We start from the raw sequence: 27,532 nt of genomic DNA on the forward strand, positions 1-27,532 counted from the left end.
CACACTAGAAGGGACCAAGGGCCCCGGATTATCTGCTAAGGACTGGGGAGCCACCTGGGGGGGGGGGGAGGAAGGGGTGGAGAAAGGACCCCACACACATCTCAGTTAAATTGCAATATCATTGCTAACCACACAGAAACAGAGAACAGTGGACAAAGGGGTCAGACTGAGGTACATAGGCCGAGGCCTCGCTTCAATCACAGGCAAATAATTAACAATACCATACCAGGGCCTCTCAGCCATGGCCGCCAAAAATTAAAGCAGAACAAACAAAAGCGGGCTGCCACAGGTGGACACCTCTGGTCCTCTCAGCACGATGTGGGCAAATAAAGAAGGTAGTGAAGAGCGCAGGGGACACCAAGAAGGGGCCACAGGACAGGGCCAACCCGAAGACCTAGACCCGGCAACACAAACTTCCCGCCAAGACCTACACGGGGAAATGCTCTCCCTGCAAACCACGCTGGCAAGGACATTTCAGGAGCAATTTCAGTTAATACTAACTGACATAAATCAGGCAGTGGCCGAAATTAAGCAAGAGGTAGGTCAGCTGGGAGAGAGAACTGATCATGTGGAGAAAGGCCTACAGGAGGTAGGCAGAGAAACAATGGGGAACAGAGAGGCGATCGAGCGACTGGACACGGCAACGCAAAATTAGAATGGAAGACTTGGAAAATAGGTCTCGGAGAATCAACATCAGGCTGAAGTTATTGCTGGAAACGGTGTTAGACAGACGTGAAAGAGACAATCCAGGAGATATACGCAGATCTGTTGGGAGAGGTCACCCCAGACAAGATAGAGCTGGACAGGGTTCACCAAGTGGGCCGCCTCAACAGGAACCAAAACAGAAGACCTAGAGATGTGCTAGCAGCATTGACGAGATATGCTCAAAAAGAGGCTGTACTGAGAACAGCCAGGCAGAAAGAACCGATACTATACAAAGGTCAACGGATAGAGCTATACCAGGACCTGTCCAACAGCACCCTACTTAAACAACGACAGATGGGTCCAGTAATTGCAAAACTTAAAGAGCAAGGGATCAGGTACAAGTGGACCTTTCCATTCGGGCTACTATTCGAGTGGGGCGGCACGCAGAAGTGGATAACTAAGTCGCAAGAAGGGGCGGACAACCTACACATCGAACTGGAACAAGACCAAGGGACGGCCAGACCAGTGAAGTCGCCAGAAGCTGGAAACGGAACAAGACCCAGGCCATGGGAATGGTCGGTCGTGGGAGAGGGGAGAAGGAGAAGGCCTGCACCACAGGACCCCAACTGGAAGGGAAGGGGCAACGAGACAACTGCGGAAGAGAGAGCGGAGACCGATTGGGATTAACCCGGAGTGAGTACACGATGAACAGGGTGGTGGATAGAAAGGTAAACAAAGGGGGTAGGAGGAGTGAGGAGCAAACATCATGGGATTAGCAAGGGCGTTAATGCCTCAAGGGGCGGGGAGGGGGTGGGAAGACCTAGGGAGAGCGACTTCAGGGACCGGGGGGGGGGGGGAAGAGTGGGACGGGCAGGATGGGGGACAAAAAGGTGCCACTGAGGGAACAAAGCGGACAATGAACACAGGAGCTTGAATCCGAGATTGAGAGAATGGATGAAGGGAAATAGAGGGGAGGGCATACTGAGCAGGGGAGAGCGAGAAACTAATATTCAAGTGGGTAACCCATAATGTTAGGGGTCTCAATTCCCCGCTGAAGAGGAAAAAACTCGAGCTATTCAGAAATAGAGAAAGACCTGACTTCTTGGGGATACAAGAAATGCACTTATTGCACAAGGACCAGAACCGGCTCAAGTTAAGGGGATTTGACCAAATACTCCAGGCATTAGGGCAGACAAAATCTGGAGAGGTGGCACAGGCTATCAGAAACACAGCGAATTTCAGGGTGGAAGAGACAACAAGGGACAAAGAAGGCAGGTATATAATTGTAAAGGGCAGGATGGGAGATGGGATATACACGATAGCGGTTATCTACGCACCCAACTCAGGACAGGAAGCTTTAATGCGGGGCATCATAGGGAACCTGGAGGAGCATGCAAGGGGCCAGATGATCATAATGGGAGACTTGAACATAGCCTGGGATAGAGCCAGAGAGAGATCAGGAAACAAAAGCACAGGAGGGGGAGCAGTAGCCTCGGCAGAGCTGAGGGACAGAATGTCTGGCATGGGTCTAAGACGTATGGGGGGGAACTAAAAGGGAATGGGGAGGGATACACCTTCCTCTCAGAGGTTCACGGGACGCAATCAAGAATAGACTATATATGGGTCACAGCGAACCTGGTGGGAAGTGTTAAGGAAATAGAGGTGGGCCCCATGAGAATAGCGTACCACAAAATAGTATCCATGCAACTGGAACTGGGAAACAGGAGGAGAGGAGTATGGGGTCGGAAATACCCCGACACCCTGATGAGGGATCCCGTAATCAGAGAAGAGATGGAAGGAAAGATGAGAGAATTCTTTGAGAAAAACAAAAAGGAGGGATACGGGGGATGATACCAGGTGGGACGCGTTTAAAGCCACAATGAGGGGGGCGGGGGGGATCATGGCAGCCAAAATACAGAGGGACAAGCAACTTCAGGCCCTGGGACACAGTTGGAAGCAGAAGTGGAGGGGGCAAAGAAAAAAGTGGCAGACATACCCATTAGACACAATCAGAGGGAATATAGAAGGGCAATAGGCCAATTGGGGTTCCTACGAACCAAAAAAGCAGAGTGGGCCCTACTATTTGTAAGACAAAAATACTACACAATAGCAAACCAGGCTGACGCTCTACTAGCGCTTTTACTACGGGGGGGGCAACGTCGAGAAATGTGATCACGGCCCTAAAATCAGAAGCAGGAGAAAGGGCCACACGAACGGAAGACATCAAGAAATTATGGCCGGATTCTGTGAGACATACACGTCACAGAATCCCCAAGCCCAGGTGTAGGAGGAGTTTCTGGAGAAGATCATGCTACACAAAATGTGTAGGGAAGCCCAGAATAATATACACCAAAAGATAACAGAGGACGAGGACGAGGTGAGGGGAGTCATTGGGAAACTGCACTCGGGCAAGGCCCCAGGCCCAGACGGCTTTACGGCAATATTTTATAAAACCTTCTCAGGGATACTGGTACCACAACTGACCCACCTCTTTAACTCTTTCGAGGATAGAGGACATATAGCCCCATCCATGCAAGAAGCCAAAATCACCCTGATTCTGAAACCAGATAAGGATCCCATGGAAAGGTCGTCCGATAGACCAAAAGTGCTCATTAATGTGGACGCTAAAATCTAAGCAAATAAACTAGAGGGGTTACTTCGGGACCTGACGCATCAGGATCAAGCAGGATTCATTAAAGGCAGGCAAATGGCGGACAACATAAGGAGGGTGGTGAACCTATTGGAAAAAGTGGAAAAAACGAACACTCCGACGGTCTTACTATCACTAGACACCAAAAAGGCGTTCCACCGGGTGGAGTGGTCATTTCTATTCAAGGTCATGGAAAGGATGGGGCTCGGAGGCGCCTACCTGCAAATGGTGATGGCAAACTACCAGGGCCCCCAAGCACGGGTAGTAGTGAATGGAACGACATTGCGCCCATTCAAATTACAAAAGGGGTACAAAACAGGGCTGCCCCCTATCCCCGCTGCTATATGCAATTTACCTAGAACCGCTACTTCAGGCAAAACGAGAGGCAGATGAAATCCGGGGTATCCAATTTGGGGGCAGATAGCATAAGGTGGCGGCATTCACTGATATGCTGCTCACCCTTACCAATCCAAGCAGGACAAGTAGGATATTAATTGAGGAATTTGGGGAGGCGTTGGGGCTACGCATTAATATGGGCAAATCCGTTCTAATGAATCCGACGCTGGGGAAAGAGGAGAAGGGAGGAGCTAAAAAGGACGCCATTCGCATGGCGGCCCGGGGGGAGGGGGTCACATATCTGGGAAAGGAAATAGTTTCTTACCTGTAACTCCATTTCTCCAGCATTGGTTTCTTTCATGGATTCACATGCTTAGAATATTCCCCGTCGTCAGACTGGGATCCTCGGTACACATATATAGCCTTTTCCTATAGGAAAACTTCCGACACTTTTGTGTCCTATCTACGTCCTTTTAGGACCCCCCTACGCATGCTCCGTAGGCCGTCCCAGTATAAGAGGCCCGCCCCCGCGGCTCCCCTTCAGATTTCGGCCCCTCCAAAGTAGGAAGGGTTAAACTTATCCAGCAAACACATTGCATTCCGGGGAGGCTGGCGGGCGCATGTGAATCCATGAAAGATACCAATGCTGGAGAAATGGAGTTACAGGTAAGAAACTATTCCCTTCTCCAGCATTGGATCTTTCATGGATTCACATGCTTAGAATAGATTGTATAGCAGTCTAACCTGAAACGGCGGTGAGAATGTAATGTAATATACCCTCACCATAATACACAATGCATATGTACAGCAGGAATAAGTTTACTCATATAACCTTACCCACATAAAGTATACTGTCATCAAAAGGTAGAAAACAGACTCTCCACAGCGTGGAGCTTACCTTACTGAAACAGATGGCGCAGGACAGCTCTTCCCATCTGCACTTCGTCCGCATGCTGCCTGGCAAGGCAGTAGTGGCGGGTAAACGTGTGGGGCACTGACCATGCCGCAGCCTGGCATATGTCCGTTAGCGGAATTCCTGCCCATAATGCTGCTGAGGAGGACGTTGATCTGGTAGAATGGGCTCTACGATGCCCTTGCAGCGGCCTTTCGGCCTTGGAGTGGCAAAACGCAATCGTCGATGAGACCCATCGAGCCAATCCTTGTTTAGAGATTGCTTTTCCCCTCGTCGACGGGCCATATGCGATGAACAGTTGTCGAGTAGACCGGAGTTCCTGTGTACGATGTAGGCAAAATTTCAGAGCCCTCTTAACGTCCAAGGTATGAAGATCTTTTTCTGCTGCCGATGATGGGGTCGCCAAGAAAGTAGGGAGAACAATGGACAAGTGTTTGTGATACACTGTCGGAACTTTTGGGATGAACGTAGGATTAGTTGCCAGGACCACCTTGTCCTTAAAGGATCTTAAGTATGGCGGGTCTACGACCAGCGCTTGCAGTTCCGAGACTCTCCTAGCTGATGTGATAGCAATTAACAATGCCAACTTCCACGATATGAATTTCATGTCCGACGTGGCCATAGGCTCAAAAGGCGGTTTCATTAACTCTGCCAACACTGTGTTGAGACTCCAAGTTGGAGGGAAACATTTTACCGGGGGAAAAGTTTGAAATAAACCCCTCATGAAGTGTTTCACAAGTCTGTCGCTGAATAGAGGAGACGACTGTCTCTTTCTTGTGAACCTCGATATGGCCGCCAGGTGCACCTTTATCGATGTTAAGGATAAACCCCTCTCTGCCAAGAGAAGCAGGTAAGGTAGAACTTGTTCCGGGGTCACCGTCAACGGTTGTAGGCCTTGCTGTCCTGGACACCATTCACAGAACCTCCGCCACTTATAGGTGTAAGATGTGTTGGTAGAAGGGGCTCGAGCCGCCTGCAGAATTTTTTGACAATCCTCCGAAACGTCTAACTCACCGAACTCCAAAAAGTCAGGAGCCAGGCTGCAAGGTTGAGACTGTCCGGGTCGTGATGCCACACCGTGCCTTTGTCCCGGGATAGTAGGTTCGGGACTCTCGGAAACGCTATTGGATGTTCCAGCGACAGGTGAAGCAGGTCGGAGAACCACGGTTGCCGCGGCCAGTACGGTGCCACTAGAATTACCCAGCAACTGTATCTGCGTATCCACTGTACTGTCCTCCGTATGAGTGGGAACGGAGGAAAAGCATAAAGGAATATGTCCGTCCATGGGAAAGAGAATGCCTCCCCCATGGAACCCTCCTGAGGCCATCTGCTTGCGAATTGCTCGCATTTCTTGTTGTCCTTGGTTGCGAAAGCGTCCAGAGGGGGGTGACCCCATTTCTCGAACACTTTCATCAGCTGAACTGTGTCCATTTCCCATTCGTGTATCTGGGCCATGCTTCTGCTGAGGGAATCTGCTTGTGAATTCCTCACTCCCGGGAGATGGTGAGCCACGATGGAAATCTCGTGCTTTAATGCCCAATGCCATGTTTTCTGGGCCTCTATGGAAAGAGTTCTTGATCGCGTCCCTCCTTGTTTTCTCAAATAAAACATGGCCGTCGTATTGTCGGTCAGTACTCGTACTCGCGATCCCTTGATGTGTGGTAGGAATGCCTTCAAGGCCCATCGTACTGCTCTGAGCTCTAACACGTTTATGTGTAGGAGTGACTCCGTTGGAGACCAGCGACCTTGCGTTTGAAGAGTACCCAAGTGAGCTACCCATCCGGTTAGGGACGCATCTGTGACTATGGTTCGCTGAAACTCCGGTTCCTGTAGGGGTACACCGTTTTTCAGATTGTGGAAACTCTGCCACCACTGAAGGGTCCGAAGCAGCTTGTCGTCGTCGATGGTTATCTTGTCTGACCACGATCCTTGGGCCTGCGTCCATCGGTCCGCGAGGAATTCCTGGACTGGCCTCATGAATAGGCGACAGTTTGCCACCAGATGGATGCAGGATGCCATGGCCCCTAGGACCGAAACGTATTTCCTCACTGAGAGCCTGGTGGTTTGTCGTAGTCGGCTCGCCAGCTGATTTTCTGTCGAGAGAAGGCTTCACTAGCCCTAACTGCGTCTCGAACTGTGCCCCCAGGAACACCAACGTTCTCGATGGCCGCAGAGAGGATTTTTCAAAGTTTATGGCAAATCCCAGTTGTTGTAGAAGCTGCACGGTGGCTTGCAAACTTGTGTTGGTCGACGCTGAGGAGGATCCCCTTACCAGCCAGTCGTCGAGGTATGGGTATACGTGGTGGCCTTGCTTCCTTAGCCAGGCCGCTACTGGGGCCAGGCATTTTGTGAACGTTCTGGGGGAGGTCTTGAGCCCAAAGGGGAGAACCGTGAATTGGTAGTGAGTCCGCCCCATTACAAATCTCAGGAATTTCCTGTGTTTCCGACACATTGGAATATGGAAGTACGCGTCCTGTAAATCCAGGGACGCTAGAAAATCCCCTTCTTGAACGGCGCGGATCACTTCCTTGACCGTGAGCATTTTGAATTTTAGGCTCTTTAAAGACTTGTTGAGATCGCGTAAGTCTAAAATGGGACGCCATTTGCCGTTCGGCTTTTTTACGACGAAGTATCTTGAGTAGACTCCTTGACCTCTCTGTGATGTTGGAACTAATTCTATCACGCCCTTTGCTAACATGAGAGTTACCTCTTGTTGCAGTATCCTCAGATGGGAATGAGCGGTAAACGCAGGTGGAATGTGCGGAGGGCTGTGCTTGAATTGTAGAGAGTGCCCGTTCCTTTTAGTGTCCAGCACCCATTGATCCGTCGTTATTCGTTCCCATTTGTCGACATATGCTGACACTCTTCCCCCCAGAACGGTGTGTTGGCTGTCACTGCTGATCTTTATTTTGCTTGTCTCTCGACGACGACGGATAGGATGGTCTCTTCCTGGACGTCTGGAAGTTCCGGCGTCGGTTTGCCGTTTGGGAAGCACGCCTATATCCCTGGGAGGGGTAAGCCAACCTGCCAAAGGATCTGTCTCCAGACGCAGAGAATCTGGAATTACCTGAAGCCCCTCTAAAGGGACGAAAAGACTTGTAGCTTTGGCCACTCTGGAGGGCACCCAATGAACGTGCCGTGTCCGAGTCCTCTTTCATTCCCTTTAGGGCCTCGTCTACCTTCTCTCCGAATAGAAGGTCTCCCTCAAAAGGCATATCTAATACTTTGTATTGTACCTCTGGTCTGAAGTAGGTACACTTAAGCCATGCCTGTCGTCGTAATACGACCCCATTATTGACTTGCTTGAAGCCTGACTCAGCGAGGTCCACCGCAATGTTTATTGCGTGATTGGAGGCTTCCTCACCCTCTCGGACAAGTAACATCGCTGCCTTCCTATGCTCTTCCGGAAGATGATCCAGCAACGGCGCTAGCCTGTGCCACATCTCTCTATCGTATCTGGCTACAATAGCCAGAGAGTTTGCGGCTTTTACCGTGGTTGCTCCCACGAATAGCACTTTTTTGCCAAAGGCATCCTGGCGTCTTGCTTCGTTTTCAGGCGGAGTCGTGCACTTGTGCTGGGCCTTCGCCTTCCTCGCCGCTGCCGCCGACACCACCGATTCTGGCTTTGATTGGGAGGATAAACACTTGGGGGTAGACTCTGGAGCCTTAAACTTTTTCTCAAGGCGTCCTTTCACTGCCGGCTCCGAAAAGGGGTGACCCATTGTCTGCAATCCCTCCTTCCACACGTGGTCTAGTATTGGTATTGAGAACACAGACCTCCTTCTCTTACCCATGTGGTCGAACAAAAAACAGTCCTTTTTCTGTTCCTCCTGGGACAAACCAAATTCTTTACACTCCTTCTCCATCATAGAATGGAATGATGCAATGTCGTCCGGAGGGGACGGGTTAGCTGGGCTTCTTGGGGTTTCTAACTCCACCTCTGACTCCCAGGTTGGATCCCTGGAGGGGGATGATGAGATATCCGACATGGCTCCCCTGTCAGACTCCGAATCTGGCAGCTCACCTTCCTCTTGTGGTGCCAGTGCTGAGATTGGCTGCGTAAGTGCGTCGGTGGACGGGACGGGCCCGGCTCGTCGACGGGTGACTTTGGCAGGTTTGCCTGAGGTAGTCTCTGGTCCAACGACTGTACCAAAGACTGAAGCGTGGACAGAATTTCCAACGGCAAAACAGATTGAGGATTGAGAAGAGGGGCAGATACCGGTATACCGGATCCCCTCGTCGACGACTTGTCAACCACTCGTAGCCCTAGGTCTGCCGGGCCAGCTATTCTCCCGCTCTCGTCCTCCCCCGAGGACAGCGACACAGCCTGTTCTTGCAGTAAAGTATCCAGGGGGATCGAATCAAAAACTTCAGGCCTCCAGGCTTCCTGTAGAACCCCGGTTGACGAGGCCACCGTCGCAGTCGTTGTGACGGTGGATACCACATGCGTCAGTGGCAGGGTGGAGGCCGATGACTGGACCGCCGTCGACGACGGTGACTTAGCAGGTGGTTTAGGCGGTCCCGCCTTTTCCACACCTGGCCTGCCTTTACTCGACTCTCGACTCGAAGTCGATCTATGGTGATCGCCCGAGGAGGATTTCGGCCTTTCCTTGTCATACTTTTTTGATGAAGACAACGATTTTTTCGACGAGGACTCTCTAGCTGAATGGCTCCGAGATGACTCTTTTTCCGTCGTTCGAGATTTCTTCGCCGGTGGTTCCGACGAGGTAGCGCGGTGTGATGTTTTCGCCGATTGTGTGGAGCCTACCTCCGAAGGGGGGTATGCCCCCGCTCCATCATTCAGCCATGCCACCAGCCGACGATTTCGGTCTTTGAGGGTCTTTTGAGAGAACCCTTTGCATATGTCGCAGTTATCAGCCGAATGATGAGGGTGGAGGCAGTATATACAATCCATATGTCCGTCCCCCTCGTAAACTTTTTTCAAGCCGCACGTCGCGCATGGACGGAACAGCGATTTTCCTGACATGGAGGAAAATTTTCCTCGAACTCCAGGTACAGAACCTTGTATAAAATAGTAAGACGACGTGAGGAGATCCCACTACTTTGGAGACGGTTGAAATCTGAAGGGGAGCCGCGGGGGCGGACCTCTTATACTGGGACGGCCTACGGAGCATGCGTAGGCGGGTCCTAAAAGGACGTAGATAGGACACAAAAGTGTCAGAAGTTTTCCTATAGGAAAAGGCTATATATGTGTACCGAGGATCCCAGTCTGACGACGGGGAATATTCTAAGCATGTGAATCCATGAAAGATCCAATGCTGGAGAATGAAGATAACCCCGGCACTTACAGGGTGGTATGCGGCAAATTACCCTCCCCTCTTGAGGGGTATAAAGAAGGACCTTCTTAGGTGGCGGAATCTCCGAATCTCTTGGTTGGGGAGATTGGCGGTCATACTACCACGGATGATCTATCTGTTTCAGGCTATCCCCCAAGCAGTCCCGGCGAGTTTCTTCCGGGAACTCCGAACCTTAACAAATTAGTTCATATGGGAGGAAAAAAGAGCAAGGGTGAGTAGGCCGCAACTTACAGCCCCGAGGAAAGAAGGGGGACTAGCCCTTCCCAATTTCCGATAATACTACGAGGCAACCCAGCTAAGGGTAATTAGGGAATGGCTCCACGAGGGAAGAGAAACACTGGGTCAAAATGGACAGGGTGATAATGAAGCACTACTTAAGGGAGGTTTTATGGCTACCAAAGCAACACTGACCAAAACACATGTACGAGAGCTCCATTACATTACCAAACTAGTTGCAGACAATTGGGATAGGCTGGTAAGGCAAAGGGAAATTACCACATTCCTGTCCCCCGTCACACCCATAATTAACAACAGAGACTTCATGCCAGGATTAAGAGGGAGGATTTTAAGAAATGGCAGGACAGGGGCTGTCAGAGGATGCAAGACATGTTTATAGGGAAGGAGATAATCGCCTTTACAGACTGTAAAAGATTTCGCATTAGGGGAGGGGGAGGGATTACGGTATTCCCAACTACGCCACTGGCTCCTACACCCTGTGAACAAAGAAGCAGCCACCAGACCGCCGACTCCTTTAGAGAAATTCCTAATGACAAATAAAATGGCTCCAGGGGGTTGATTTCACAGCTATATAAGATATTAGACAAGGCTACCCCCAGGCAAAATTGGGCTTACATGGGCAGATGGGAACGGATATTGGGTAGGGACATAGAGAAGAGGGAATGGGAGAAATTATGGAGGAAAATCTCCAAACTAGCAAGAGCCTCTCAAACTCAAGAGGCTTGGTACAAAATACTCTATGGGTGGCACTACACACCAGCCCGCCTACACAGGATATACCCAGGGACATCAGGGGGACTGCTGGAGAGGGTGTGGAAAAGAGGGCACAGCGGAACATATATGGTGGAGATGCCCAAAAATAAAACCTTTTTGGAAGGGAATTCAACAAGCACAGTAACAGGCATTAAGAACAGGGGGAAGCAGGCCCCCTGAATGGACTCTATTGGGTCTTAGGAGCGCGGAAGCGGCGGGGGAACCTAGAGCCAGAGAAAGAGCCTGGGTGATGCTCACTATAGCAGGAATGACAACTGTCGCACAGAAATAGAAAAGCTCGACCATACCGACGTTCCAGGAATGGTTGCGCAAAGTGTGGGAGTCGCCATGGAATGGGCAAAATATGCTATGAACAATACTGTGCAGAACTTCGTAAGAGTGGGGGAAAATCTTGACCTTTCTCAGGGATGATTACAGGATCGGGTGGCGCCCGCAACACCTTAGACAATTGGACCTACAATGAACCTTTGGGAACAGAACAAATTAAAGCGAATGAGAAAGAACCTGAGGCAGCACCAAGGGGGAGGGCAGGAGGGAGGGAGGGAGGGATTTAATGTTATGTTGAAAAACTTAATAAAAAGAAGTTTAAAAAAGAAAATGTAACCAAATGAACGTATCATACTGTCTAATGTGGGAGTCTCATTATGCAAAACCCTTTGAAATCCCTGAGGGTAAATTTCTCCGCTCGTTTCCCTGTCCGTTTCTTTACAGCTGTAAAGAAATAAAGCAATTTCTCCTATCTGCTGCAGTCTTTAACAGAGTTTCGGAATGATTTCCAATTCCGACAGCATAGAATGGTCATTTCTGACTCTTCGTACAGGTTTCAAACAGGGGACACCGCCGTAAATATATTTCTACCCCTAACAAAAGGGGTAGGATAATATTTTTTTTAAATGTTTGTGTGTGTATGTTTTCCAATTCTTCACAAGGCGGTCTCAAGGTCCCTTCATGAAGAATGATGTCCAAGAATGGGAGGACTGTGGCCTGCAGACAATGCGTGACGTGGATGCTGGAAGCCTAGAAATGCACAAGTGCTGTATGTAAATAAGAGGACAACAGCATTTTCAAATCTTAGGCATCTTTGTGAAGCACATCAATTGCACTTCTCACATATACTCATCTGGCACCAAGAATTTAAGTTGAGATGTTCATATTTTTTAGGCCATTTGAAAAAAAACCTGCTGATTTGAGCATAGCCCTGATCTGGAACAGGAAGGAACAAGATGTGTCACGCTGTGCAAGGTGAACAGCAGCAAACTTACCTTCAGTGTCAAAAGGAGCTGAACAGCATTAGTGAATGGTGTCGGGGATGGAAGTCCAAAATATGTTACTGTCCGGAAGAAGAGTAAGTAGCCGAATGTCCACCCCAGCGTCAGAAAGTGGCAGGACCTTAGAGCAAAAAGAAGACTGGTGAGACACTGGCCATCACAATGATCATAAATGTGCAAATGATGTCAAGGGCTATGTGCCTCATTTGGTGGCAAGTGGAAAAAGTGGCGATAATGTAATTTGCACCACTTTCATCATGACAACGAATTAAGGGTCACCAAAAATGGAGCCAATTACTCTGGTGGAATTAGCACAGCAGAAATTAGGGCTGGACGAATTACAGCCTTAACCCAGGAGGTAATTTCTCTAGGGCCAATTCCGCCAGAGAAAAACAAAAATGTGAATGCCACCACATTGTAAAATGCAATACAGCAGAAATACTGCCAAAAATTGGGTGCTAGTTCCACCAAAAACACAGTGCAGTTACCTCCACCCAAAAGGTATAGGTAATGGAAATAAAGTCACAGGTGCACCCAATTGGCCTTCAAAGGGTGTAGAAGGCCACCACTTTCCCCAACTTTCTGTTGTGCTTGGCCAGCTGCTGGACACACTCATGCAGAATGCACCCCAGCACATCTCCCTACCCACTGCCCTGTCACAGATAAATGCAACAAAGGCATGTTTCTATGCGGCTGCCCACTTTCCCAACGTCACTGCATCTCTTGATTGCACACATGGGGCATTGGTGGCCCCCAGTCATCTGGAGAGGTGCTCTGGAACAGGACACAACATTCCCTGAACACACAGGTGACCAGTGACTGCTGTGCCTGCTTCCCAGGTTTCACCTCATGATGCCGTGATCCTGCAAAACAGTACATTGCCAGCCTATATGGAGAACCACAAAGGGCTATGGACCTGGATCCTGGGTACAAATCAACATTAAACACAGAGGCTTTTCAAGTGCAAAGGTTAGCAACGATTAGTAAGGAGAGCAATCGCCTATTTGATGTCAATCTAATGCACGCCCTGTCCAAGCGCATGAAGGACCTGCCCTCTGACGAAACAGATAAAATGCACAACCACACCAGACAACAGCCTGCTGGACAACGTCAGGACGTGACAGAAATGAGAAAACCCAAAATGTACAAAGAGTGAACTGCAGATACCACAATGGATGGGGAAACCAAATCTAAAAAGGACACAGCTAAGTTGTCTTGTGCAAGACGACAGTGCAACACCGTCAGGCAGTGATGGTATGAAGGCTGCAACCATGAATGTCATTTCCCAAGAGCATGAACACTATCACAAAGTGCACAGGACTACCAGAAAGCTCATCAGAGCACAAGCAGGAGTGCCCAGTACCGACTGTCCTCAGATAACATCTTCATTGGCAATCTAAGTTCCAGTGTATGACCGCTACTTCTGGTGGATCATTGATGTGTGAAATGGGTGAGGGGGTTAGGGGTGGATTCCCCAAGTTAAATTAACCCGCCGTCCCCTTATTCCAGGAATCATTATATAATGTAGCGAGCAGCAACTTGTGGATTTCAAATGTGCCATCTGTACAGTAGGTGACATGTTGACCATTATGTCATGACCAACTGGTACACTTGCTTATAGTTCTGTAACCAACACCTATTCCCCTCTCCTCCAACCCTCCTTTGACTTTGCAGGCGATTCTGGCTATCCCCAGCTCCCATGGCTGATAACACCTGCCCGTAACCCATTGACCACTCAGAAGGCATCCAATGAGGCACATATGAGGACCAGGCTCTGTGCATAAGAGTGCACCTTTGGCCTGATGAAGGGATAGGTTGCCATCAAACAAGAGGTGCCCTAATGTACAAGACAGACAAGGTGGGCAACATTTTTGTTGGATGTTCCATGCTGCACAACATGTGCATTAGGAGATATGTCCCTGTGAGGCACAGCCAGCTGTGATGTCGGGGGTGTACCCCGGAGACGAACGCCATATCAACCCAGGGTTACTTTTGCATGCACAAGATCTTCCCTCTTATGCCTGTCCTCCCAGGTCGGACCTGGCGGGCGAGCGGCACCCGCGAGCACAGCATGTCAGATGCACCGCCACTATTCATAACGGTGCCGGTGCATCCGGCTTCCCCATTGAGCCCTATGGGGCTTGAATGGGGAAGAATTTTTCCCGGCGCCCAGGAATGGGCAAATACCGGGTCCGGCAAGGCCGTAATGACCCGGTAATTGCCCATTTCTGGGTGCCGGAAAAAATAGAATACTAGCAGTAGCCATGCCTGTATTACAGGCACGGCTACCGCCAGCCTCGTAATGAGGCCCACTGTTTTGATATTGAACTATAAATTGAATAAACATGTTTTTGGCTACTGTTTGGTCACTGCCTCTCTCGCTCTGTGGAAGGCCTTGCAGTGATAATCCTGGTGTTTGAACCTAATGTTTAAATGACATCCCTGTTAGGAGAATTATAAGTTTGTGTGCCAATTCCCTTTAACCCGTGAGACCCTCAGGTCTTTTTGCTGGACTCTGATTTATTTACCTTAGTGAGAGAGGACCTTTTTACCACTCACCGATTCTTTTGCTCCGACTGGGAATCTTATATTTCTACTTTTGTTGAGTATGCTTTCCTCCATGTATTTCAAAGCAGGCATCTGTGATTGACATTTGTGACACACAGCACCCTCTGTGCAGTGTCACTGGGGAGTCCCCTGGACTTCCCTCTTTATTTTATTCTCTTGTGTGAACTACAGTCCCAAAAGTAGTAAGATAAAAGTTCTCACTTACCTTTTCTGTTGTGGGTCCAGCACACACCACCTTATGTGGGGCGCTGGGCGGATGGGGGGCGGGTTACACTGCAACTCCTTCTCCCACTACTCATCTAAATTTTTGTTACCGTAACTAACGCACCTAAATGTTGGTGCAAGTGGATGCTTGTTCTACCTTTTTGTGCAGGTTACTTACCAGACAGATTTCTCAGCTGCAGTACAGCACCCATAGGGGACCATTTGCTCACAAAGCCCCACCACACCGCTGCACCCCCCCAGTCTTCTTTTTTCACCATTTTCCGTTTTTAAGTTCCTTCTGGGCTCTTCTTCTATCATTCCACGTAGGGTTGGGTCCTTTGTGATTTTTGCCTTTGGCGGGCTTCATGTGTGAAGCACACCCTGGAAAGACAGGAAGTGAGGGCTTCCATGTAATAATGTCGCCACAAAAATCTCGTCATGCAAAAATATCGCCGAAAAATGCCCGTTTTTTGTGGCGACATTATTGCATGGAACATGCAGGGGACACCCCTGAAACCCCCAAATATTTTTTTTTCTTTTTTTTTTGCCCCTGTCCCCATATATATGGTCACCAATATAATATCGCTGCAACCTTTTCCCGGCGATATTATTTACGGCGACCATTATATGGGGATAATATTACCTGATACCAAGTGAGGTACGGTCCCGAAACTTCACTGTCCTTTGTCTGATGGTGTGCCTGGTTAGAACCAGCTCAAACGGGGAGGCTGGCTGTACTGTAGGACAGCCAACCCCCAGGTGATTGACAGCACCATAGGGGTGAATGAATGGGTTCCAGCATTTAAGGCAAGTATTTTTGGACCACCAGCAGAGTTGGCCACTGGAACTTGAAAATTCTTCTTCGCCCTAAGAAAAAGGCACCAAAACCACAAAGAGCCGCTCGAGTGAGCTGAATCCTTTGCTGCCGACCCCTTCTTTCAAGTGCCGTCACAGAAGCCCACCGAAGATCCCCCCCCCTTTCATCACCACGACCAAGGAGCAGGAATCAGGCTCTTCATCGTTGCATCAGGAAGGTGACCACCTACATTTTCAACTTCACTTTTCCAGGTACTGTGGGGCTTGGGTTACACTTATCTTAGGTCATTTTCAGTACTCCTTTAGTTTGGGAGTGCCGTTTTTCTCAATTGGCAGTTGACATCAACTCCACTGTGCAGGTCTTGCAACATCTTGAGCACCTGTGTTTTCTACAAGAACAACTGACTGGTTACTTAATTTCTCTCAGAAGATTTTCATAAGAACTGGTGCTGTCCATTTGACTGTGGCTTTGCTGGTTTCCCAAAGGTCCACCTTCTTGACCCTACTGGCTTTGGCAATGCTGGTTCTTCCATAAGCCTGAATGGTCAACACTTTTTTAAAATGTTCTTTGTTAGGAAATAGACTGCCTAAATCCCTCTTGGAGAGAGTACATTGTTACTTACAAGTTGCTAGTTGTGAGAGGGGGAGAGGAGGTAGAGAGAGAATCTTTAAGTGAGTAAGTGTTTTCTTGGATCTCTGCATGTACCGTTTTCTTTGTACTGCTCTACAGCTCACATAACTCCCTCCTAAGATAAGACTGGGTGCTCAGCCACTATACCGACTTGTGTAGTACAGGCCTTTATTAAGAGTTGGGTCCCTAATACCAAGAGAAGCCTTATGAAGTCTAACCCTAGTTGCTTATGCCCTCCTGACCACGAATGGTGCTCCAGAAGGTCACATGGCTCAGAACAAGCATGGTTTTGGTTTTAGCCCCTCTGTTTTGAGGGCAGCCCTCACTTGCCTCTCCCACTCCTTGGAAGACCTTGCGTTGAGTGGCCCACACATCTCGGTGCCTTGGTGTGATTTGTGCCTGCTGTTTGATTTGCCCCCCTCTCCAGCTTTCAATCCACACTGCCTGAAGCCTCTTCACTTCCTTCCTGAAGCCACCCTAAACAGCCCACATTAGCCACATGATCCTTAACACATCACAAAGCAGCGTCGCCCAGGGCAGCCTGCATGGTAAGGCATTCACAGTTGCCCAACATTACTACACTCCTTGAGTGAAATAAAAACAAAATAATGTTTGGCATCACTACACAATTTATTTTGTAACTTGTTTAACTGTTCATTTGCACTTCCCTCTTTGTCCCTGCATAGTTGACTGCAAAAACAAACTCTTCCATCACTAGATCTATTGTCACAATGCTATATCAACTGTTAACCAGATTATAGTGCAGAACCAGATTATTACACAGCTAGACTTAAATATTGCACAAGTACATTAATTTTGCATATTCATACTGCATAACTGTTTATTGCATGAAAAGAACCTTTTGCTTAGCTATACCTATTGCTGCATAGTTTGATTATTTGCTGGGTAACTGAAATTCAATCCCTGGTTACCCACATTAAGTGCTTGTCATGACACCCACACGACCCACACGTACAATCCAGACCACCCCACCTGAGACCTGCTCCAGACTTTCCACGCGGATTCGCATCCCTAGAATCCATCAGGCACGGAGTTCCGCGCTGGGAAAACATCAATCAGGCTCCTGGCGATTGTGGCCCCGATGGCGATGGGGTGCATCAGGAAACACCGGCACCACTTCCTGGTCACGTGCCATCCGATACCGGTCACGTGATACTAGGAGATTTCGCCCAACGAATCCCGTTGCCGCTTCCTGCTCCTCTGCATCACGTGACACGCCATGCCGCCCATGTGACCTGATGGGGATGCAGTCACATTATCTGGTCTCCAGCATAAAGGAACACTGATCACGGACTACTCCGCTTCTCAGCTGTTCAACAGTGTTTGAGTGGCGTTTCGTTTTGCTTGGATCCCGTTCTTCTAGCTATTAGACCTTTCGTTTTGGAATTGAACTGCTTTCGTTTTTTCCCTTGGATTTGTTGCTTGGAACTCTGTTTTCTTGGATTTTCGACCTCGTGCTTTGTATTACAGGACTGCCTTCGCTTGTACCTCGGAATTGGTGTTTCGGAACTTTTGCTTCTCGGGATTTTGGAACTTTGGCTCACGGACTTAGGACTGCCTCTGGATACCGTTCTGCTTTTGTGGACTCTGTCCTTTGAACGCTGAGCACTACTTCAGGTGCTTCCATCAAGGGGAACCAGGTTACCCGTCCTCCTCTGGGTGTTCTATTATTCTGCACCACCTGGGGTCTACCCGCTCCCTCCTCTCACTACAACATTGGTAGGTGCTGTTCTTACTTCCTTCCTACTATTGCCCTTTGTGATTATTGACCTTGTATTCACGATTTCCTAACCTGCTTCCCTTGCAGCTACCTGGTACCCGCACTCCTGCCTCTTGTGCACCTGTGGTCTCAATAACTGGTTAGGGAGCATTCTTTGATTTCTCCCTGACCGGTGCTTGGGGACGGAGGTGTCCATAGACATCGCAGTAATCTCGGCTTGACAGACTGAGAAGCCTTTCTGCCTTGACTATGGACGCCGCCGCCGGGGATTAGGTGGCTGCCTTGGTCCAAGCCATTTCAATTCTTAGAGCAGACATGTCAGCCACCACAGCCGCCATCCATCAGCGGCTGGACACGATACAGAGCGAACGTCATGCGCTTCCCCCTGACCCTGAGTTCGGGGGTGCCCCCCTCCAGGGGGCCCCACCTGTTCCTGCTCCAAACCCTACGCCTGTTTATGTCCCGACTCCTTTTCCCTTGGCCCCTCCCGAGAAGTTTCAGGGCGATCCCCGGAAGTTCCGAACCTTCATAAATCAGTGTAAGCTCCACTTCCTGTGTCGCCCACAGGCCTTCCCAGACTCCACTACGAAGGCAGCATTTACGCTTTCACACTTGGGGGGGAATAGCTGCCGCCTGGGCCAACCCACTACTCGAGACCAATAGTCCTGTGCTATATGATTTTGACCTATTGATCACGGAAATTACCAGAGTTTTTGATACCAGGCATAAAGCACAGGCTCAGGACTTAGAATTGCTTGAATTGAGCCAGGGTAAGACAACACTGGTTGACTATATTACCCGTTTCAACCAGTTGTCGGTAGAGACAGCATGGCCAGAAAACAAAAAGGATGTGGTGTTTTATCGTGGTCTCAATGATGCTATGAAAGATGCATTAGCTGTAATACCATCCTTACCAGACCAATACCCCGAACTTGTGGATTTATCCCTACAAGTGGACGCCCGAAGGGCTGAGAGAAGACACGAGACCGGGAAGTCCGTGCCCTTCTCAGCCAGCCTGCCAACCAACAATACTCAGGGCGAACCCATGCAAATAGGTGGTATTCACAGCCCTATTACAGCCTCAGAAAGAGAGCGACGTAGGTCCTCCAATGCATGTTTCTATTGCGGCCTGAATGGCCACTATGTCAGAGAATGCCCCCGACGCCCCAAACCTAAGTCATCGGTTTTTCAGAGAGCCCGTCCCTAAATGAGGGGAATCGGATGGGTTCATCTTCTCTCCCCTCCTCGGAAACAGTCTCAGGACTCGTTGGTCCCCTGCATATCCAGGCCCTTCTGATTTCAGTAGACATCACTCATCACCAAGTACGCTTAGTCATCGACTCTGGGGCTACGGGTAACTATGTAGACATAACATTGGCCGCTTCTCTCAATCTTCCTCTATTAAACAAGCAGCGAACGGAACCTGTGCAAGCTGTTGATGGGTCTTCACTCATATCAGGTCCAATAAAACAACAAACCGCACCTTTGACTCTAGTCATACAGGAAACACAGAGAAACCCTTTCATTTGACCTGATTACTACCCCACAATTCGGGCTTATACTGGGTCTCCCATGGCTACGAACTCATAATCCTGTCATTGACTGGGCACATGGTAAATTATTTTTTGAGTCCGACTATTGCCAAAATCACTGCCCGATGACCACTAATCCGGTAACCTCTCCTTCGCAGGAATTAGGTGCATTGGCCCATCTCCAGCTCAATGACGAGCAAGCCATGGATTGCGAACCTCAAGGCCACGTTGTGGGGGCCACTGTTTCCGGTATTCCTATAGAGTACCAGGATTATCTTGACGTCTTTGATAAAAAACAAGCTGAACATCTCCCACCACACCGGTCGTATGACTGCCCCATCGACCTCATTCCAGATGCTGTCATACCTTGTGGTCGAATATATTCCCTATCCCCTACGGAAGACCAGGCCCTGAAACAATACCTTCATACCGCCCTGAGGATCGGACACATTCGCCCATCCCAGTCTCCCGCTGCAAGTCCCATTTTTTTTGTGCCCAAAAGGGAAGGCGATTTACGCCCGTGTGTGGACTTTCGTCGCCTTAACCAAATCACTATAAAGAATCGGTACCCAATTCCTCTTATTACTCCACTCCTGGACAACCTGACTCATGCAGTTATTTTTTCCAAGCTTGATCTCAGGGGTGCCTACAATCTAGTACGAATAAAACAAGAGGATGAATGGAAGACGGCCTTTTGTACCAGACATGGACTGTTTGAATACACCGTCATGCCCTTTGGTCTCTGTAATGCCCCCGCAACGTTTCAGAGATTCATGAATGACATATTTCATGATATTATGGATGCATATGTTATAGTATATCTGGATGATATCCTAATCTATTCTTCATCCCCCACAACTCATGTATCCCATGTCAAAGAAGTACTCCACAGGCTCAGAACCAATGCCCTGTTTGCCAAACCCGAGAAATGTTTGTTTCATGTCACAGAGGTGGAATTCTTAGGGTTCCACATTACTTCCAAGGGTCTCTCTATGACTTCAGCTAAAGTCGATGCTGTTCTGAAATGGCCAGTACCTACAACAGTCAAAGCCTTACAATCATTTCTTGGGTTTGCAAACATTTATATGAGATTCATTGCAGGATTTTCCTCCATCGCAGCCCCCCTGATTAGCCTTACTAGCCCACGGGCACCCTACATTTGGACTCCATTACAAGACAAGGCATTCAAGACACTGAAAGCTGCCTTTACGTCTGCCCCCATCTTGCAACACCCAAACCCTGACCTACCTTTTGTGGTGGAAGCAGACGCTTCCCTCTTTCGCTTTGGGAGCAGTCCTGTCCCAGAATTGTCCTGCCACGGGATTGCTGCACCCTGTTGCTTATCACTCACGTAAATTCACTGCTACGGAACAACATTATACTGTCACCGAAAAGGAACTTTTAGCAGTCAAGGATGCATTCCAGGTATGGAGACACCATTTATTAGGGGCCAAACACCAGATCACAGTGTATTCTGACCACCGTAATTTACAGGACCTAGCGACCCTTAAATGTGTGAACAGTCGGCAAGTCCGGTGGCATTTGTTCTTCTCTTCCTTTAATTTCATTATACGGCACCATTCCGGTACAGGTCACGGCAAGGCGGATGCCTTGTCGCGTCTGCCGGGTGGTGTATCCCTTCCTGTTTTTCCTGAGACTCTGCTTGACAAACATGTGATTTGTCTTTGTACCCCTCCTGTCGACCTTCTTGAATCCATCCGCCAGTGGGTACTCCTTCATGACCATGACACCAACGAATGGGACTTAACGTTTCATGAAGGATTACCTTTCATGCAGGACAGGTTGTACCTTCCCACCCAGGACACCCGTATTCAGGCGCTTGAGTGGTCACACGATGCTCCAATTAACGGACATCCTGGGCAGAAAAGAACTCTTGCATTGTTGCACAGATGGTGTTGGCGGCCTACCATGCGCAGAGATGTAACCACCTATGTCTCGAACTGTTCCATCTGTGCACAATGTATAAACAGGAAGGGACGCTCCCTTAGGACTGCTACAACCGTTACCCATACCTCTGCGCCCCTGGCATACGGTTACCATGGATTTAATCACTGATTTACCGAATGTCCAGGGCCATGATACGATATGGGTGGTGGTAGACACATTCACCAAGATGGCGCGGTTCATTCCTTGTATCGGTATCCCTACCGCCCGACACTAGCCAGGTTGTTTTTTCGATCCATTTTTTTTCTTTTTGGGTTGCCCTCTGTTATAGTGTCCGATAGAGGTTCGCAATTCACCTCCCGATTCTGGCGCACCCTCACCAGTCTTTTGGGCATAGATGCCAGGTACTCATCCTCTTATAACCCCGAAACTGATGGCCAAACAGAGCGCGTTAATCAAACATTGGAGCAGTATCTCCGCTGTCTCTCTTTGCAGCATCAATACACCTGGTACCAAGTACTACACTTAGCGGAGTTTGCATACAATAACTCACCTCATACTGCCACTGGGTTCTCCCCGTTTTATTCCATGTACGGCCAACATCCCCGGGTTTTACCCATACCTGATTTTTCCATGGCTCTTGCTCCGGCTGCGGCCTCTTGTCTCAGGGACTTGGAAGACGTGCATGCACAGACCCTCACTCACCTGAGAGAAGCACAGGACACTATGTGCTCCGCTGCCAATAAGAAGCGTGCAGATGCCCCTAAGTATTCGGTTGGTGACAAGGTCTGGTTGTCCTCTAGACATTTACGGATACCGGGTTGTCGTAAACTCCTTCCTCGTTTTGTAGGCCCTTATCGTATCACCAGGGTCATCAATCAGGTGGCCTTCCGCTTGTCTTTGCCCCCTTCATGGCGCATCCACCCGGTATTCCACACCTCCCCGTTGAAGTCCTGCCTTCCTCATACCAGACCGCTTCTGCCACCTTCTCCACTCATGCAGGGTTGCTCTACCGAATATGAAGTCAAGAATATCCTGGGCTCACGCCTCCGAAAAGGGGTGTTGTATTACCTGGTGGATTGGCTCGGTTTTGGTCCTGAGGAACGATCTTGGGAACCCGCCTCTAATGGACATGCCCCCCTCCTAGTTGCTAGGTTTCATCGGGATCATCCATCTTGCCCACGCGGTTGTGGGCCCTTGTGACACCCACACGACCCACACGTACAATCCAGACCACCCCACCTAAGACCTGCTCCAGACGTTCCATGCGGATTCGCATCCCTAGAATCCATCACGCGCGGAGTTCCGCGCTGGGAAAACATCAATCAGGCTCCTGGCGATTGTGGCCCCGATGGGGTGCATCACGAAACACCGGCACCACTTCCTGGTCACGTGCCATCCGATACCGGTCACGTGATACTAGGAGATTTCGCCCAACAAATCCCGTTGCCGCTTCCTGCTCCTCTGCATCACGTGACACGCCATGCCGCCCATGTGACCTGATGGGGATGCAGTCACATGATCTGGTCTCCGGCATAAAGGAACACTGACCACGGACTACTCTGCTTCTCAGCTGTTTAACAGTGTTTGAGTGGCGTTTCGTTTTGCTTGGATCCCGTTCTTCTGGCTATTAGACCTTGAGTTTTGGAATTGAACTGCTTTCGTTTTTTCCCTTGGAACTCTGTTTTCTTGGATTTTCGACCTCGTGCTTTGTATTACTGGACTGCCTTCGCTTGTACCTCGGAATTGGTGTTTTGGAACTTTTGCTTCTCAGGATTTTGGAACTTTGGCTCACGGACTTAGGACTGCCTCTGGATACCGTTCTGCTTTTGTGGACTCTGTCCTTTGAACGCTGAGCACTACTTCAGGTGCTTCCATCAAGGGGAACCAGGTTACCCGTCCTCCTCTGGGTGTTCTATTATTCTCCACCATCTGGGGTCTACCCGCTCCCTCCTCTCACTACAACATTGGTAGGTGCTGTTCTTACTTCCTTCCTACTATTGCCCTTTGTGATTATTGACCTTGTATTCACGATTTCCTAACCTGCTTCCCTTGCAGCTACTTGGTACCCGCACTCCTGCCTCTTGTGCACCTGTGGTCTCAATAACTGGTTAGGGAGCATTCTTTGATTTCTCCCTGACCGGTGCTTGGGGACGGAGGTGTCCATAGACATCGCAGTAATCTCGGCTTGACAGAGCTTTACTTCTTATTACACAGATGTACTCATTTTATTCTTAGCTAGATCAATTACTGTTTAAATACGTTCATGTTGTCACATCTGGATTATTCGATGAATAGCTAGAATAATTGTTGCTTATGTATACCGATTGTTGCATAGCTATATTAATTATTACCTGAGGAGATCAATTGTGGCAAAGTCTTATTAATGTTATCACACCACTAGATTTATTGACGCATAGCCAGATTGGTTGAAACCACTAGATTAGTATTCCATAGCAAGGTTCATTGCTACATAAATAGCCATAGTCTGTTTAATTTCCACTTTACTAGATTAACTGTTACACAGCCAGATTTACTATCGTTTAGCCAGATTATACTTTCACGCCACTAGATCCATTGTTGCATAGCCAGATTTACAGTTATCTAGCCAAATTAACTCTTTCATACCACTCAATTGTTGAATAGTCACATTTCTCATTGCGTACCTAGATGGTTTTCATGCCACTAGACGGTTACCTAGTAACATTTATGTTGCATATACAGATGTATTGCATAGCCAAATGTATCAGCGCATAGTCATTAATATTCAAACTAGATTTATTAGTGCATAACAAGATTATTTTTCTTCATACCATGAGAATTATTACGGCATAGCGAGATTAATTTATGCTACTTGATTTACTATTGTATAGCCAGATTAATTATTTACAGCACAAGATGTATTGCTGCATAGCCAAATGAATGATTTAATTGCCAGATTAACTTTTTCATGCATAGCAAACATTTTGCAACGCCAGAGTCTGATTTCAATGAGATTATTCATAGACCCATTGCACTTTTCTCCTTCATTGAATAATATGGAGTACTCTGCATTACTATGTAGATGACAACACTGAACCGACTCTGCTCTGATAGAATGGTAGTTGCTCACCACCCTCATTGATCGCATATTATCCTTGCTGCATGGCTATACTGCCTCTTACAGAGATAGATTGATTGCACACACAAATGTATTGTGTTCCTTGTGTTGGGAAGGGGACACGATCTTCCTGCACCCAAAACGCTTCAGAATAAGGCAAGGGCCATTGCAGGTAATATAAGAGGCCGGGGGCGGGGTGGCTCCCTTAAAGGCTTCTACACAATTACATTATTGCATGCTTTGTAGGTACAGTGCATGTGCGGGAATAGCAGCCATCGTAAATGTTAGCAGCCATACTGTAGCATAAAGCTTAAACTCAGCGCAGCAGTCAGCATCCCAGGCCTATGCTGCGAACATGAGCAAGGAATAGGTTGCATCCCGGGCACGGATGAGAAAGGCCAAAGCTACACAGACACAAACCCTTCATTGTCCATTGTTGCCAACCTTTGCGCGCTGGGCTGAATGTGCCCTGCACAGCCATGGGAGGAGGGCTGAGTGTCTGTGTGATACAATCACACGAGAAGGAGGGCACAGGCCTCCGACGCCCACCATTCCCAATTCTATAGCACCCAAACACCCTGGCTTTAGGATGCCTGAATTCCAACGATCAGTCAGCACCAGACCACTAACCATAAAGCTGTTTAACCCCTGATAGATCAAAAAGATCAGAAAGCAGGGCCTTCCTGCGTTCACTTCTAGGTCACGTGATTTGTGCTGCGAGGTGCAGGGAGGGATGAATATAGCCCAGAACGAGGGTGGAAGACCTTTGAGAGGTAATGGCCTGTCTGGGAAAAAGTGAAGTGTGCAAGTTAGTATGAGCTTTGCTTTCCCCCCCAGGGCCCCGTCGGCTAGTAGTAGGTGCACTGCTACATAGATAGAGATGTGTTTACTTTGCAAAATAATTGCCTATTACTCAGCTGGCAACTGATTACGAATGCAGCATCCGTCCGCCACATGGAAGATATACGGACGGGGCTGGGACCAATGGCTTTGCATCCACTATGGAGCAGCTGACCTTTCTGTAGGGTCTCACTAACCAGCTGTGCAGGTTTCTACTGTATGTAATGATGTTACTGATGGCACTGTGTACCTTTATAATGTGCTGCACATGCCGATGTTGCCAGAACATTCCGCTGCAGCAGAGTTCTTTGTTGGCGCTTTTTCCATTTGTATGGCAAATAATCCTTGTTGTTATCTGGTGTGAACGTCTAGGACTTTCCTACATTTGGTGACCCCGACATGTTCCCAGCAACTTCCAAAAGGACAGAGGCTTCCAGGATGGTTCTCTGAATGAGCTGCGCCTACCTGCAGCAACCAGTCCCAAGTGTTCAACCCGCAGAGGTGTGCAGGAGCAGTTTTCACAGAATTCCCGTCTGCTCTTTGGAGCAGCGCGTGGCTCCTGGTAGAGTGCAGGCCATTATACGGACCCACATGACTGAGGAGCCAGGGTGAACATGCAGACATGAGTACACCCCTTGTGAGGGATAACTAGGGGTAGAGTGTGCGGGGGAGTATGGTATGCATGAGTGAAGGAGTGTGCCAAGGCCACGTGGCGAGATTCATTTTTTATTATTATTTTTGGGAAATTTAAGAGGATTTTACAGAAGAAAAACAGGAGTGTAGGAAGCCTTTCCGAGTGAGGGAAGATGATGGCACCATTTATTTTTTTAATAAGGAGGCATAAAAGTAGGAGCTCTGTATAATAAGAGGGTTCGGTGAAAGTAGTGGTTGTTGTTCACGGGGAGGTGGGGACGACTTATGGAATAAAAGTTTGCGCAAAGCATCACTGTAAAGGTTGGGATTTCTGGAATGCAATTTGCAAAGATGGGAAGGGGGATGCCATTGGAGTACATGTATAAAGCATTACCATTGTACAGAGACAAAATTGAGAAGTATCAAACAACGGGTGGCAAGTGGGTGGGGAGGGGATACCCCGCTCCTGGCCAGAGCAGGGCACCCACAATGGAGGGATATTAGATCACATGAGCATGTTCTTACTTGTTAAATATAAGGCTAAGCAGCTTCAGAAGAGAAAGTCGATACTAGATCTGTGGAAGATGAGAGGGTGTGGAGGACCCAGATTGAGGGTGGGGTGTTCAAACACAGAGGGAGTAGCCCTAAATGTAATGTATGGGACAACTGAGGAGAACAAAGCTGCACACCCACATCCAGGGCTTTACCCACTCGTCCAGCCACAGGATACACAAATCTGACATATGTGCCCACTCCAGCTATCGCCTCATCTCCCTACATACCAACATCGAGTGCTATCCCGCCCCAACATAGTAAGGTCCAGAAGGAATTAGAAGAGGCATTGGAGGCTATGCGAGTAGAATTGGCTCGATTAAGGGTGGCGCAAACAGGGGGAGGAAAGAAGGGGAATGGGTTAGATGAATGGGAGGGCAGGAGATATTTTGTTCAGACTAGACAGTTTGGCAATAAAGGATGTACACATATAGGAGGGTGGATGGCGATGGGAGAGCAGGAAGCATGGGGTACGGGACAGTAGAGTCTGGCAGGGATGCAGACGAATGGGACACTGTGGATGAGCCAAAATCGGAGGTTACACCACGTGTGGAAAGTTTGTGGGGAGCAGGAACAGGTTTGGCTGGGTTGCGGTAGCAGGGAAAAAAGGAAGTGTCAGACGTAAGGAAGGGATGAGTACAGGACCCAGATGCCATTGCGGCACCAAGGCCTAGGCAGGACACACTGTATGCCCTGGGCACAGATCAATAAGAATAACTTGATTAAGCTGCTCCTGCCCCTTACTTCTGGGGACGGGAAATGGATCTATGCCTTTGAAAAACAGACAGCAGCGATTCCCTTGGCTGTGGGGGATATGAAGGGTTTGCTTGTTCTGATAGTGGGGGACCTAGCTGGAGATGTGTGTGTCA

At 48.8% G+C, this 27,532-nt stretch overlaps 1 protein-coding gene across 1 annotated transcript in view; it reads right to left on the reverse strand.

Moving 5' to 3' along the window:
- The window catches only part of MBOAT7 (membrane bound O-acyltransferase domain containing 7), a 243,413-nt gene that overhangs the window by 113,357 nt on the left and 102,524 nt on the right, over positions 1–27,532 (reverse strand). Inside the window, exon 4 of the mRNA XM_069636589.1 lies at positions 12,136–12,262. Within this exon, the coding sequence (XP_069492690.1) occupies positions 12,136–12,262 (127 nt within the window). The remainder of the gene's footprint in view (positions 1–12,135; positions 12,263–27,532) is intronic.

This window comes from Ambystoma mexicanum, chromosome 1q, assembly GCF_040938575.1.
Source record: "Ambystoma mexicanum isolate Mex_15411 chromosome 1q, UKY_AmexF1_1, whole genome shotgun sequence".
Lineage (NCBI taxonomy): Eukaryota > Metazoa > Chordata > Amphibia > Caudata > Ambystomatidae > Ambystoma > Ambystoma mexicanum.